Source organism: Drosophila subobscura, chromosome U (genome assembly GCF_008121235.1).
Source record: "Drosophila subobscura isolate 14011-0131.10 chromosome U, UCBerk_Dsub_1.0, whole genome shotgun sequence".
Classification (NCBI taxonomy): domain Eukaryota; kingdom Metazoa; phylum Arthropoda; class Insecta; order Diptera; family Drosophilidae; genus Drosophila; species Drosophila subobscura.
The window spans coordinates 6890734-6905027 of NC_048534.1; the positions used below are offsets into that span (position 1 = coordinate 6890734).

General features: G+C 48.2%; 1 protein-coding gene across 5 annotated transcripts; it reads right to left on the reverse strand.

The window, feature by feature from the left end:
- Positions 1–756: 756 nt before the first annotated feature.
- LOC117900193 (E3 ubiquitin-protein ligase lubel) lies at positions 757–13816 on the reverse strand. 5 transcript variants are annotated; one of them, XM_034810447.1, is made up of 18 exons: positions 13637–13816; positions 11696–11800; positions 11417–11633; positions 11216–11352; positions 11026–11154; positions 10408–10734; positions 9896–10051; positions 9560–9842; positions 8168–9493; positions 7766–7899; positions 7454–7705; positions 6957–7395; positions 3034–6737; positions 2704–2970; positions 2186–2643; positions 1755–2126; positions 1523–1691; positions 757–1104 (listed from the first exon to the last, which is right to left on the reverse strand). In XM_034810447.1, exons 2-18 carry the CDS (start codon positions 11747–11749, stop codon positions 1069–1071), a joined length of 8460 nt encoding a protein of 2819 aa, XP_034666338.1. In that variant the 5' UTR covers positions 11750–11800; positions 13637–13816; the 3' UTR covers positions 757–1068. The 5 variants fall into 5 exon arrangements, with proteins under 5 accessions (XP_034666338.1, XP_034666337.1, XP_034666336.1 ...); XM_034810446.1 differs by having other exon boundaries at positions 6828–7395; XM_034810445.1 differs by having other exon boundaries at positions 9896–10246.
- Positions 13817–14294: the final 478 nt, after the last annotated feature.

A 14294-nucleotide genomic window follows, 5' to 3' on the forward strand; every position in this document is an offset into this window, starting at 1 on the left:
ATTATATGGTGGGCCATGTGATCTGCATATTTCCATGCCACGCGCATCGAAGCCGTGAACCAAATCTGATTTGCCTGGCCAAGAACACAGCGCATAATGCAGTTAGTTCAAAGCAAACAAAAGTCTAGGACAAGCCGATCGTTCGCTTATGGATCAATAAATATACAATTTATCTCATTTAATTAGTTGCTATTGGTGTAAAACTGAACGGAATATCAAAACATGTTGTGCCGCGCGCATAAATTTCATTTTCAATCGCCACGAAAATAGGTTTTACGATGTCTCTCCGTCAACGCAATGAAATCCCGCATCTCTCTTTCGTTCGAGATCTAACTTTGGTCCCTGCCGCATGCTATTCCATCTATTAGCTTACTGCTGAGTGTTGTTATTGCTGTTGCCGTTTCTTGTTGTGCGCGGGACATAATTTATGTGTCGCATTTGCCTTTTTGGCAATATCGCAAACGATCAAGAGGAATAGGTTTATTTTCGTTTGTGGAATTACGACTCTTTGGTATCATTTTATATACATATGTACATACGTATTTCAGTGTCAACTCGTCCACTCCATGCTCGAAAGTATGCAACAAACGTTGTTGAATATTTGTTGTTGAATATTTGTTGTTGAATATTTGTTGTTGAGATCTTTACAGTGTTGTTAATGATCCAATATACATCAGAAATAGTTCATCAGTTCAGTGGCCCCTTAATTAGATCAGCATCTGGTAATTGTTGCTGCGAAATCAAAATACTTTTGCATGGGATTCTCATAGATTCGGTTTATTGGATGCACTTTGTTCCACGTGCAAATCTGTTGGGGGTTCTGTTTGGGGGCTGTTGTTTTCAATCGCTTAGTAACTAAACAAATACGGGAAGGCTCTCCTCTATTTATGGCTGTGGGTAGGTGGGTGTCTAAAATCTAACGAGCTGTTAAAAATGTCCGATGTGTGTGTTGTTCGTACAATATAAAATGTGTATAAAAATGTGTGCCATAAATCATAAAAATTAATGAAGAGTTGCAGCAGTCGAACAACAGTCGGGCGTGCGTTCCGCTCATAATTTGTATGTTCATCAGGCCGACTTCAGTGGAATATGCTGTTTGATTACCTATAAGTAAGACCGAAATTGAGAGATGAGATTGGCTGTGCACATCCATCCATGCACAATAAACACACTTGATGGCCCGCCCGCCTCGAAATGTTTACAATTAAATAATAATAAAACGAATATCAATTAAGACGCGTGTGAAATACGTCAGAGAACCGAGCTGGATCTAAATTTAGTTAACGGCTAAACGATTGGCCTTTCCCTTTGTATTTGTGTTTAGTTTTATTCACCAATCGACGGGGGCGTTGGCTGAATCATTCCCAAGGCAAAACAACTCGCCCCCGGCCGCAGGAAACGCGTTTTTCCGCGAAAAGCAAAGCAAACCCCCAGATAAAAGCATTTAATTCGACAAAGCAAAAAACCAATTCAAATAAAGGCGATCGATTGATGGTGTTTGCTGGTGGCCAGCAGAACTCACCTCGGAGCACATGTTCTTGTAGATCTCGTCGGTGTCCCAGGGTCCGCGCTCGGGCAGAGCAATCCCACGCCTACGCAGCTCCTGCACGCAGTCTGTGAGATCGAAAATTGGCAACGGATCGATGCCGGCCTTGGCCACCTTGGCAGCTAAATACTCTACATAGTGGGTGCTAAAAAAAAGAGTAAGGATTATCTATAGTGCGGATACCCTCTGCTCTCTCTCTGTTACTTACCGACACATTCCCGCATGCTTGTCGGGCACCTCGGTGTTGCATACCGTATCCACCAGCCCTTGGGGCGTCTCCTTTTGCAGCGGGATGGGACAGCGTGCCATGGCTCGGGCTGTGGTCGAGCTACTCAACTCGTCCTGTATCTGCACGGGTTCCGTGTCGAATGTGACCTTTTGCTCCTTAAGCAGAAACTGCAGCTGCAGGGGGATCTTATCGCGTAGATAGAAGAGACAATTGCGCGGATGATGGGCGTGCAGGCCGAGCTTGGAGCAGTAGGAAGACACCTGGCACTTGGCACCCATCATGAAGGGTCGCGCACAGCCATAGCAGAACTCGAATTTGCACTGAGTGCAGGTGAAATGCATGCAGCCGCCTCTGCAAAAGAAAGATGATGAATATCCCAGCTGTAGGGATGAGAGTGTTGAGTGTCCCACCTGGCCAGCGAATAGCGAAACTTGCACTTGGGACAATCAATGCCGTTGTGGGCCAAATGCTCTTGGACACCCTGTGCCTGCTTCTCGGGATCGTTCTCCCGCCTCCACTCCAGATACGCCTCGCAGCTGCTGCCCTCGTGCTGTCGCTCCCAGGGCTTGCGGCACTGGGCGCACGTTACCGAGCCACAATCGGGGCATATCAGACGCTTCTGCTTGGGCCGGGCAAAGAATCCCGAGGAGCATTGAATGCACCACTTAAAGTTGGGATCCTGCAGCAGTGTGCGATCGCGAAGCTTGCGCTGGAACAGCTCGTGCACATCGCTGTCGAGAATACTCTTGAGAAAGATGTCCAAATTGGAGAAGTACTCCAGATGTTCATCCTCGTGCTGCTGCTCGTTGCTCAGCTCTGGCAGCTTGCAGTATGGGCAGCTGCAATCATTGATACTGCGATCGGTTATCTGTTGGATGGAATTGAAGATGAATCTATGTGGAAAGCAATCCCCTGACTAATCTCTCACCTGCACTGTAAAATAGCTCTTGGCACACTGCTTGCAGCACTTGTGGGTGCACTTCAACATGGACACAATCTGGTTCATCGGATAAGTGTTTGCGCACAGTTCGCAATCCTGCTGCAGCATGGCTATGGCCTGATCCAAGTCCGAGCACTCCCTGGCCGCCCACAGGGCCACATCCTCTTGGAACTTCATGTTGACCAAAGTGGCAGCTATCTGAGCCTCACCAACGCTCGTCAGTGTGCCTTCTGCCACATATTTGCGGGCAAGGACCTGTAAGAGAAGAAAAACCTAATGGTATTGGACATTCTCTGACTCTCGCTTGACTCTACACACCGCTGGATCCTCTATAACCGGCTCCTGGACACTAGGATATGCCCGAAAGACGGGAATACTCAGCTTACGCTTTAGCATTTCTGCTTTCACGGAGGGTTCCGTGATCTGCGAATCCTCATTTTCCCCCTCCCCCTCATCACTCGCCGAAGTCTCGTAATCATCATCGGAGAAGCACGTCTCGTGGTACTTTTTCTTGGGAATGCGAGGCTGGGATCGTGGCTTCAGTAGGGCCGCTGCAGCCGCCGCTGCCGCTCCACTCGTGCTGGGACCCAACTCTAGGGGCAGCATGGAGCTGGTGGTCTTTGTGTTGAATCTACTGATGGCCTCGCTGATGGACTTCTTTGTCGTGGGACTGCTCTTAAGGGGCACTCTTGAGGCGGCACTCGTTGTGGTTTGCTTTTGAAGATACTCCTGCTGGATGCGTCTTACTGAGGATATGCCCATGGGTGCGGAGAAGGATTTCGAACGGAGTGGAACCTTCTTGTTGCTAACTGTGCTTGTGGTGTTGTTTGGTGTGGTTTCATTTGTGGGTTTGGGTATCTTACTGACTGTGGATTTGGCAGCTCCTGTCGCTGTGGTTTTCCCTTGCTTCGGGGTTACCTTTTTGGGCTCTTGCAACACGGTTTCAACGGGCAGCTCCACGGGTCGGGACTCGGAATCGACTATGGGTGGTGCAGGTATAATGGGCAGGGCATCGGTTGGTTCTTCCACTGGATGCTCTTCTTCTGTGTGTATTTCCAGAACTGTTTCAGTGGCTGGCTCCACGGGGCGACTCTCTGAATCTTCTATGATGGGAGGAGCTTGTATGGACAGGGCCTCAACTGTCGAGGATGTCATTTCAGAGGTCTCCTCCGCTTGTGGCAACATTGACTCAACACGAACACTGTTTCCTGTGGATGAAACAACCTCAGTCTCTGCTGCATCATGGCTAATGGGCGTGACTGATGGGAAGGGATCTGTGGCTGGTGGTTCATGGACGTTCGCTTTGTGTATGTCTTCCTCCTCCTCCTCTTCCTGCTCTTCATCTTCTTCGATTATGTCCTCGATTTCGGTGCCTTCCTCACCGCTAGAGGCGTCACCCACAAAGGATGTGTGCTCGTTGTATGTGGTGCCATCCTCCTCATCGTAATCGCCCTCTTCCTCGCCATCGCTGTCGTACCATTCCTCCTCCTCGCCCTCGTCGTACTCGTCCGAATACTCCTCGGAGTACTCCTCCTCGTCGGTGGACTCAAAGTCATCCATGCTGATCTCATCGCGCATTTGCTTGATCAAACGCTGAGTGTCCGAGACGAGTTCGCTGAGATTTTGCTTGGCCGGATCTCCCGAGGGAATGAACTCTTTCAGCACCATTCTCGAGCTCTCCGAGTGGCTTGAGTGCGAGTCAATGCTGATGTTGCTGTTGCTGGCCACATCCTGTGCAGCAGAGTCCTCCCCAATCACCAGGAGTACTTCCTCTGGGGATTTGTTCGTTTCCTCTCGCAACTCTGCCTGGGACCTGGGTTCAATGTCCTCAATGCTGAAGAGCTCCGTATCGGAGGCAGCCTCCTCGTCATGTGGTCGAGTTCCTTCACTGCTACTGAACTCCGGGGCATCCTCGAATATTTCATCGGATTCAACGGGACTAATTGGGGTTATCTCTAGCTCTGAATGGGTTGTCTTGGGGGGTTCAGAGTTAGTTTCTACAGTCTCAGTCTGATCTTCTGTTTCTTCCCTTTCATCTCTGGCAATAAGCTGTATCTGTTGGACTTCTTCTCCTCTGGATGGGGTCTCCTCTGAATCGATTTCTTCCGCTGCTGTGGGTGTATGATTGCTGGCTCTACTCTCACTGCGCAGACTGTGGGTGCTGGAAGTTCTCACTGGTATTTTGGAGAATCGTTTTGGGCCACGTTTTTGATCGATTTTAATTGGAGAAATTATTGGGGTTTCCTCGGTAGCTGTGGTTGTTAATTGTGCATCCATAATGGGTAGAGTTTCTTGTATTGGAGAAGTCTCTGGGGTACTCTGAATGGTAGCCTCTGGTGTAGCCTTTGTTTGAGATTGGACTGCCAGAACGAAGTCTTCCTCCACTGCTGTACTTTGTTGAGTTTCATCTGCAGTATCAGATTGAGATTCTTCATCGATGTGTACAATATCCTCCGATTGGGAAACTCTTTCTGCATCTTCCATAGTCGTAAATTGTTCTTCGTTGACTCTCGCATCAGTTGTTAACACAGCCACAGCCACAGTCGATTCAAGCACAACGGTTTCTTCATCTGCCAGGACTTGCTCATCTTTCACTAATTCGATTTGGGGAAAAGTTTTTATTTTAGTGGAGATTTCAACAGAAGTATTTCCAGGATCAGCTGTAGCTGTTGCTGTAGCTGTAGGTTCTGCAGGTTGCGGAATCTCCACGATTTCTGCCCCGATTTGAGCCTCTTCTCCATGTTTCTTTGTTTCTATTTCTGTTGTTGTATCTCTCAGGATCTCCTCAGTTTCAGCATCTTTTATAGGAAGTTTAACTCTGTTCACAGGCTTTTGGCTATGTTCACGATATCGACCCTTTTTGGCTTGCTGCGATCGTTTGTTCTTTCGATTTGCTTCCCTGCTAGTGCTGGGCCTGTCATCCAGTTGGGCCTGTGATTCGATGGGTTGCGATTGGACCTTTTGGGGTGTTGCATCCAATGTCTCCTTGGTATCTACTGGACCAGCATCAATTATAGCTTCTTTGATTTCTTTTGCACTTGTAGATTCTGTTAAAGCTTCTTTTTCAGTGAATTCTACCGTATTTGTAGCCACAGATGTCGTTACTTCTTCAGTCTTTGCAGGGATAATCGGAGTCTCAATTATAGTTTCTTGTGGGGTTTCTGTAGCTTCAGTTTGAACCTCTTCTACCATTGGTACTGTCTCCTCCTTGGGAGCTGTATAGCTCTTGTAAATTATATGTTTCGCATCCTCTAGATCCTCGGGTTCCCATTCCGCTTCGTGCAGCCTTTCCATGCCACGATCAAACTCCAACTTGAAGTTGGCTATTTCTGTGGCATAAATAAAGTTTGTCGCAAGTTCTTCGCGTATGGAGGCTTCCCGAATGTTGGGTTTGATGAACTCTTCCATTATATAGACCCCGGGATCGACAATTGGTTCGTCCACAGGCTCTGGGTCGGGTACGTGCTCCACTTTGGGTTCCTCAGGCTTCTCTTGTGGCAAAGGTTCCTCCACTGGAACTGACATAGAGGGTAGCTCTGGTTGTGGCTCTGCCTTGAGCTCTTGTTCCACCTGTTGGACAAGGTTCGGTACAATATCCTGAATATGCTGCCAGACAAAATTCTTCACATCCTCCGTGGACTTGTCCTCCACCAGGGATGATGTTGATGTTGGCTTTAGAGCGCTGAGAATGGGACTCTTGGTGAGAATGCGCATCACCTCGGGATCCGTCTCGTACTCCAACTCCGGCCTGCCCTTGAACGTTTCCAGCATGCTCTCAATGGAGCGTAGGACATCCTGATTCTGCTTGGCCTGGTTCTGTTCCATGTTGCCAATGAGGATCTCGAGATTCTTCAGTGTGCTGTCCTCCAACTGGTAGGGACTCGGCGTGGCATACGAGGACTTGGCAGGGCTGCTGTGGCTGTCGTCTGTCATGGAGAGCGTATCGAATGGCTGTGTCTGTATCTGTATCTGTGGCTGTTGCAGGCAATCCAAAGCGTGAGTGTTGAGGAAGTCAGTGATATCTGCCACACGGGGGAGGGATGAGAGAGAGGGAGAGAGAATTGGGGAATTATGATTCTGTGAGTGATTGATTGAGCGATCTACAAACTAACCCGACTTGGTGTCCACTCCACCTCCACCTCCACTCTCATTCTCTACGCCATTCGGCGATCCCCAAATGCGCATAAGAAATGGTTTGAGTTGTGTTCGATTCAGCTCCAATAGCGCCTGTTCCACATTACCTTGATGCGCTGTCAACGCATTCACAATGTCCTCACGCAGGAAGTTGCCCTTGGACGCGAGTTTGCGATACTTTTGCTGCCGCTGTTGGATGCATTCGGCCACTGCCTGCCACACATTGCCGCAGGAGTTGCGCAGCGCTTCTCTGGCCTCATTCTGCGAGATGCTGCCAATGGTATTCTCTCCACGCTCCTGGCCATATTTCGTTGACAAACTCTGCACTGTCTGGACCAACTTTAGCCAGTTCTCGCGCAGCCACTGAATGGGATGAGTGTCCGGTGAGCAATACTTCAGAGCAGCTTCCAGTTCTTCCACCGTGAATTTGTACAGCTCCAACTCTTTGAGTATGATGTGCATTTCCGTCTCGGGATCTCTGGCTGGTTCGTGCTTCATATTCATCGTGAATGTGTCGTGTGGCAAGTCAAAGGGCGAAGAAGTTTGCTGCAACATAAAGGAAATTGTTAGTTTTGGACTACACATTTCTGTAGCTAGAACTTACATGTTGCAGCATTCGCAGATCGTTTATAAAGTTTGGACGCCTCGTAACCTGTCCTGTATTCAGGAGAGCATCCAAGCCATAGTTCAGATCATTGGCACTCCGATATCGTTCGTTCTCCTGCGGCAGTTGCGAGTTGCTGCGATAGTAGGGACGTCGTTCCATTTTGTTGCTGGGTTCTGGGGTCCTAAAGCGCTCTGGCACTGGCACGGGGGGTTCCTCTGGCTTAGAGACAAACGGCAGAGCGTCGTAGGTCTGCAAGTAATTGTTGGATTAAACTACGGGCTTAATGCTGTTCGATTGGTGTGCCATTACTTGTGTAGATATGCTCTGTGGTGGCGGCGAGGTGCCCATTTCCATCACCTCCTTGCTCTGAGCCTGCTTGAAGACTTCCTCCGCCTGGGCCTGTATGCTCTCATCCAGAGTGTTCCAAATGTTCTCCACGGACTCTGGAAACGGTACGGATGAGAGGCTTTAGGTGTGAGAGGTCTCGGGGATTGGGTTTCAGGATGCAAAAACAAAACAAACTCAAACTCTGGCTGGTGGTTGGACTTGTTTCTGTATTTGGTTCTGTATAAATGCGTTAATGGTTGTGGCTTACAGTTGATTAGTGCACTTTTAGTGGTGGTTACATTCTAGTTTTAGTCTTGGTTGTGTCTTGGGTGTCTAGCTAGGCCTTGGTGCCCTCGAAAAATGAGATTCGCTTTTGTATCCTACCTTTGTGCGTGAAGCCCCGAGCCAGCGAGTTGTCGGACTCGTTTTCCGATGAAGTCTTCAGCGTTGGTTTTGGACTGGGCTTTACTTGATTTTGAGATGTGGGGATCTTCGAGTTATTCGTGGATGTTGCAGAGCTCTTGGATTGGCTTGTGGCAACTGTGGCGGTCTTGGCGTGGCTTGTGGAGTGTCTAGAGTTGGTTGTGGCCGATGTGGTGCTCTTTGAGTGGCTTGTGGGTGCTGTAGTGGCTGCTGGGATAGTCTTGGAGCTTGTCCTAGTGGCTGTCGAAGTGCTTGTTCCACTGGCTGGCTTCTGTGACTTCAATGAGGATCTCCGCACTAGTTGGGCCTCCGGTTTCTGGGCAATCTTTGGCTTACTGGACTCGGCTACAGTTTGTGGCTTGGCTGCTGTCTTGTTTGATTTATTGGGCGGCTGTGGTGGCTTGCTGGGCGTCTTGCAGCAAATAGAACAGATCTTAATGTTCGGTTCGTTGACATAAGTGCAGAACTCGCATTCCCATTCGTGATCCGGTGTGGATGGTGGCGGCCCCAGGTCGTCTGCCTCAGCTTCGATCTCTTTAGGTGTGGCCTGGACTTGCTCCGGACTTGTAGCTGCTTCGGCCTCACTCTCGGATGCTGTGACTTCTTCCACCACTTCCTCGTACTCGGAGGCGCTCTCCTCTGGGGCTGGCACCGCCACTTTCTGCACCACCGCCGCTGCCTGAGTGTTTTCATCCTTCATTTCTGGCTTCCGCTTGTGTTCCGATCTCTTGCTGGACTTGTGCTGATCCGCCTCCTGGAGTTTCTGCTGTATTTTTGCCTGCACCAAGGCACGTGTGCCCGAACCCTCCGACTCCAGATCGGAGTAGATGCGACTCGTTCGGGCAGGCGGCTGTTCCTGCGTTCTCTTGAGTGTCCCCTCGGCATTGCCGACATTGGAGTCGCGTCTCTCGGGCAACCATTCGCTCTGCACCGACTTGGCAATGGATCCTCGACGATCCCTCATCTTGTGCTGCCTCGATCCGTGCCGCTGTTCGCCATCAACCTCGTCGTTGGCAATGAACTGCGAGGCGCTCGACAAACGCCTCTGTCGCTGCTGCTGATGATGCTGATGGTGGGATCGCGAGGCGCTGGTCATGGCCGATCTATTCGACACCAAAGATCTGCGATCATCCTGGTCAGAGTCCTCGTCATCTGTTAGCTCATCGTCCCCGTAGCTGCTCCGCTTCCGTCGCATGGACATGGACTTTCGACTGGGCGTGGGTGAGGCGGGATACCGAGCACGGGAGGCGGCTCGAGATGAAGTTGATGGTGGCATGCCCATGACACCTAAGCAGAAGATTACAAAAGATTTGATTGTTGACACATTTGATTGATGCTGTAGATCGCTCTCACCTGGGTGCATCATGGGATAGCCGCCTGGTGCCACGCCGGGATACATGTGCGGCACCATGCCACGCTGCGTCATGAACACAGGCGGCGGTGGGTAGTGTGGATGATGCTGCTGCTGCTGTGGCAAGTAGCCGGGACCCACATTCAGCGAGAGATTCGAGTGATTGAACTGCTGCTGGGAGCCAAACTGTGACCATTCATCGTGATGTTGATGGGGATGTGGCCAAGCGCCGCGTTGCTGATTCTGCTGGCAGCCAGCGCAGTTCAACTGAGCCATGGATTGGGCCTAGAACAAGAAGATTGCTAAGTATACGCCACGTATGACCTGTTGCCACTCACCTGTTGCATGCGCTGACTGGCCAGCCAGGCGGCTCCTCCTCCTCCGCCTCCGCCTCCATTTTGTGTCGTCTCCGCCAGTGGCCTGCGGTTGTTGGCTGTCGCGGTATTCAAATTGAACACCGAGGTGCTCATCTGACGCCGTTGGGCACCCGCTGCCTGTCGTTGTCGTTGTTGTTGTTGTTGTTGTTGTTGGAACAACAGGGAATTCGAGTGAAAATTGTGTGAGAGATCATCCGAGAGATCGAAATGGGATGAATTCAAACCGGATGACATGCTGCCGGAACAACGAAAATGCGAGGGCGATGGTGAGATGTTTGACCAATGCTCGAAGCCATTTCCATTCAACAAATGCTGCGACGTTGGGGGAATGAGCAGAGAGAACAGAGAACGAGAAAGAGAGAGATAGGAGAGACGAGACGAGGGAGACGATACGATATACGATATACGATCAATGAGGAATACAATGAGTGGGAAAAAAGACACATCCAATGGGGATTCTTATCGCGGCTTACCTGATCCGGATCGCCTGGATCCAGGCCCTGCTGCTGTGCCTTTTGCTGGCGATATCGCTGCTGCAGTATGGCCATGCGATCCAACGTGGCACTCGCCTTGCTCTTGATCTTCTCCAGCTGCACCGACGGTGGCCTTTGTATGGCATCGAACACGGACTTGGGCGTGCCAGAACGGGAGGAGCCACCACCCTCACTCCTGGGCGGCTCTGGCAGCGGGCGATTGTTCATCTGTGGGGCAACTGGCGGAAAGGGCGGAGTGGCGCCTCCCCGCCAGGCTCCGCTGACCGAGGACTTGTGCGAGGGTGTGGGCGAGGGCGGCGGTAGCATCTGCAAAAGAGTCGTTTGGGTTTTTGGGTTCCAGTTTTCGGTTGGTTTCTTTTTTCGTATCAAAGTTCTGGTTTGCGGTTTCTTGAGGCCAGGATTGAGGATTGCAGATAGACTGATTGTTTTTTGGTTTTATTAAAGCTCTCACAAAGAAGATTACAAACTTGGTACTAAGAGTAGGTGGTAGCCAGGGCCAGGGCTAGGACCAGGACCAGTGCCAGAGCCAGGCAGTGGCGGAGTTTTTTATATGGATTTTTGTTTGTTTTTGGTTTAAGAAATCGTGCAGTGGCGTACCTGATCCTTTCGTCCCAGGAACGGTGTCAGCAGCCCCCGCTTGCTGCGACGCGGTGGCGCCACCGGAGCTGCCGGCCCACCACCTGGCTGCACCTTGGGCGGTATCGGCGGTGTGCCCTGCTCCACGGCCTGTTGGTAGCAAAAGGGGAAGGATATTATCTGTCGCTCGAGGGAATTGCATTCGTCGTACCTTTCGCATGTGCTGCTTTCGCTTGGGATGCTTGTGGAACATGTCGTCGCAGGAGGCGCAAAAGATCTGGCCTGCACATTCGGCACAGGTCACCCAAGGGTTCTGGGAGCCGCACAGGGTGCACTTTAATTTGTTGTCTGTTTGAGGAGTAGATCAATCAATAGATCTCTGGGTTATTCCTGAATGATCTCTGCACTTTACCTGGTGTCTTTGTTCGGTTCGCTGTGGTTTTCAATGGCTCGTTGGAGTACTGTTGCTGCTGGTTGGAGAACTCAATGACCTCATAGTCGGGCTCTGGTGTGCCCTTCACTTTGGGCGGCAAGGCTGGAGCCTTGTGCACACTTCCAACTCCATTGCCTGCCACACCATTTGGCGGAGTGGGCGGTGGTTTTGGTCCAATACGATCATTTGCTTCCATCTAAAAGAGTTTCGCTTGTAGTTTCTTGATATATTTTTTAAAATACACATCATTTCACTCACCACCCATGAGGGCATATTTCGAACATTTTTATTGAGCAATTGCTGTGTCGTCATCTTGGTTGTCGTTCTATTGGTCGGGAGGCTTCTCTTTCTACTGTTTCAGATCTTTGGATTATGTAAAAGAGGAGGATTTTCCATCAATGAGATGGCATTCCCATATACAATATATACGATATTAAATCTATTTTTATTCCAACCCCACTCCTGCTCTGTGCCACATTTCAGACACTTCAAAAGACTTCATATTCAATTAAGCAAAACTGCCAACAAAATGTGTTCTATGTGTAAGAGAATATTTTTAGCAGGCTCACCCAAATTCCGGAGGCAATGTCCTAGCTGCCAAATGCACTTTCGTGTGGGGATGGGATCTAAACGCAGCCAGAGTTCGATCGCGAATACTCGCAACAACTCGCTAAATTTAGGCTAAAACAGAGAGCGAGAGAGAGCGGAAAAACCGCACAAAAACAAATATTTTTGGCAAAACATTTCGCTTGTTGCTTGTTTATTTATGAAATGATGCGAATGTGGAAAAGAGGGAAATGGTTTTGTTTTCTTTTTTTGTATTTTGAGTGGTCAATTAGAGCACGCTGTCAACGTGGCGGCTAAGTGGATGAAGAGACCAGAAGAGGCTGAGGGAGAGTGAGAGCAAAAATAAATAAAGAAAAATATAGAGAGAAGAACAGAAGAGCGGAGAGAGAAATGAACAGAGAGAGATATGTACAGAGGGAGATATGTACGAGAGATTAGAATAAGTAAACATTTTTGAGAGCTTTTTATTGCGTTTTCTAAGTATATTACAAGACAACTCTCTCCGAGGAACTATTGTAATACGAGTTTAAATGTGAACAAAAAGATAAAATGAACGAGAAAAGAAAATTCGGGAGCAAGAGAGGAAGAGAGAGTAAGATGTTTGAGAAGAGAAATTGCACCTGCGACTATTTTGTAATGACGCAGGTTGCATTCCATAGCTGAAAGGCTGCCAAAAATTATGAAAACATAGTTTATATCCAGTGAAAACTCCACATTCTTCAATAAAAAATGCACAGACTGCATCTAGAAGGAAATGTTCGTTAAAAATATCAGCAGATCGAAAATTATGAGAAAACTTCATAAAAATGTTTTAAATTTCCGAAGGAAGAAATTTTTTACTAATTGATAGCTAGACTTTAAGATGAAATAACTCCCTTAAACAGCTTAATTGCAAAACATAGCCCATTTATTATACCACTACTAGCGCACATCCCGTATACGCAGCGTTGCCGGGGTTTTGTCTTGCAATTCGGTATCTCTCGCTCTATTTATAAAATCTTCTGCAGTTTGTCCATACATCTCGGGCGAAAATGTGTCACACTGCGAACAGATATTTATGAAAGCCGCCTGCAGGCACTGGTTGCTTGTTGGGCATGAGATCACACATCCACAACACATCCAAATCCACATCCCACCTTAACCATTCATGTGGTGGATGCCCTGGGAGGCAGCCACCGAAACGTACGCCACACACTCACAGACACAGACACACACGCACAAAGCACACACTCACACACACAAGCACAGACAGTGAAATAAAAGTTTTTATTTTTATGGGAAAACTATTTTTAAACATTTCTTTGGCTTGCCCAAATTTGCGTTTATTTTACGAGTTTTCAACATTTTTTCTTGTGGGGGATTCAAAGTTGGAAAAGTAACTACAAAAAATATACAAAATATTGATGTTTGTGCGTTGCGCGAATGATCTTTTAATTATTTATTCCTTGAACTTTTTCATGGGGGTTTAGCTTTGTGTTTAAATATAGTTTTCTGTTTATTTTTAGCACAATTTTCCTTCACTTCACTCGCATTTAATTTGATTTGTCTGCGATTTTGCACTCTGCTCTTGAACTTATGGGGATTGTTTGGAAAGATTCTACATGCATTTATGTATGCTCAGAGATCACTTACATAATTCGATTTCACTTGACGCGTCTTGCCGCACTCAAAACTGCCGCTGCCAGCTGGTACCACATGAATCTATATGTATATATTGTAGGGATTGGTTTGTGGCGCTGCTCGACATGAAATATTTTGCTACGGTCTCGTTCGGCGATCGTCTCCCAACAAACTGAAATCTCTATAAAATTCTAAACAACATTTTTACTGCAGGCCGCAGTTGTCGTAGTCGTCGCCAGCGCCATCGCCATCGTCGTCTCTGGGTCTCCGTTCGAGTAGGAAGAAGTCAACTCAACGCAGAATTCTCATTTCTGTCTGGCGTTTTCCCTCCATTTCCTTGCCACTGCTCTGCTCTCTGTCGTGTCTCTTTTTCCTTTCCTCATCTATTTTCAGTATCGTGTTATAGTATAGAACATCATCGCGTGTGTTTTGTGAATTAAATCAACTTTTCAAATTTTCTTTTATTTCATTTTATGCATTTACTTTTTGTTCAATATTTTGCTAGACTCAATTTATGACCTGTTGCTGAGAGTTTCCTGTATTTGTGGTTGAATGAAATTGTATTGTAACCGTCTACAAATATGCAATATTTAATATTCCATCACAATCCAATGATTCATAGTTCAAGCACCCCCAGCAGCAAACTCTTAATCGTTCATCGGGACACACC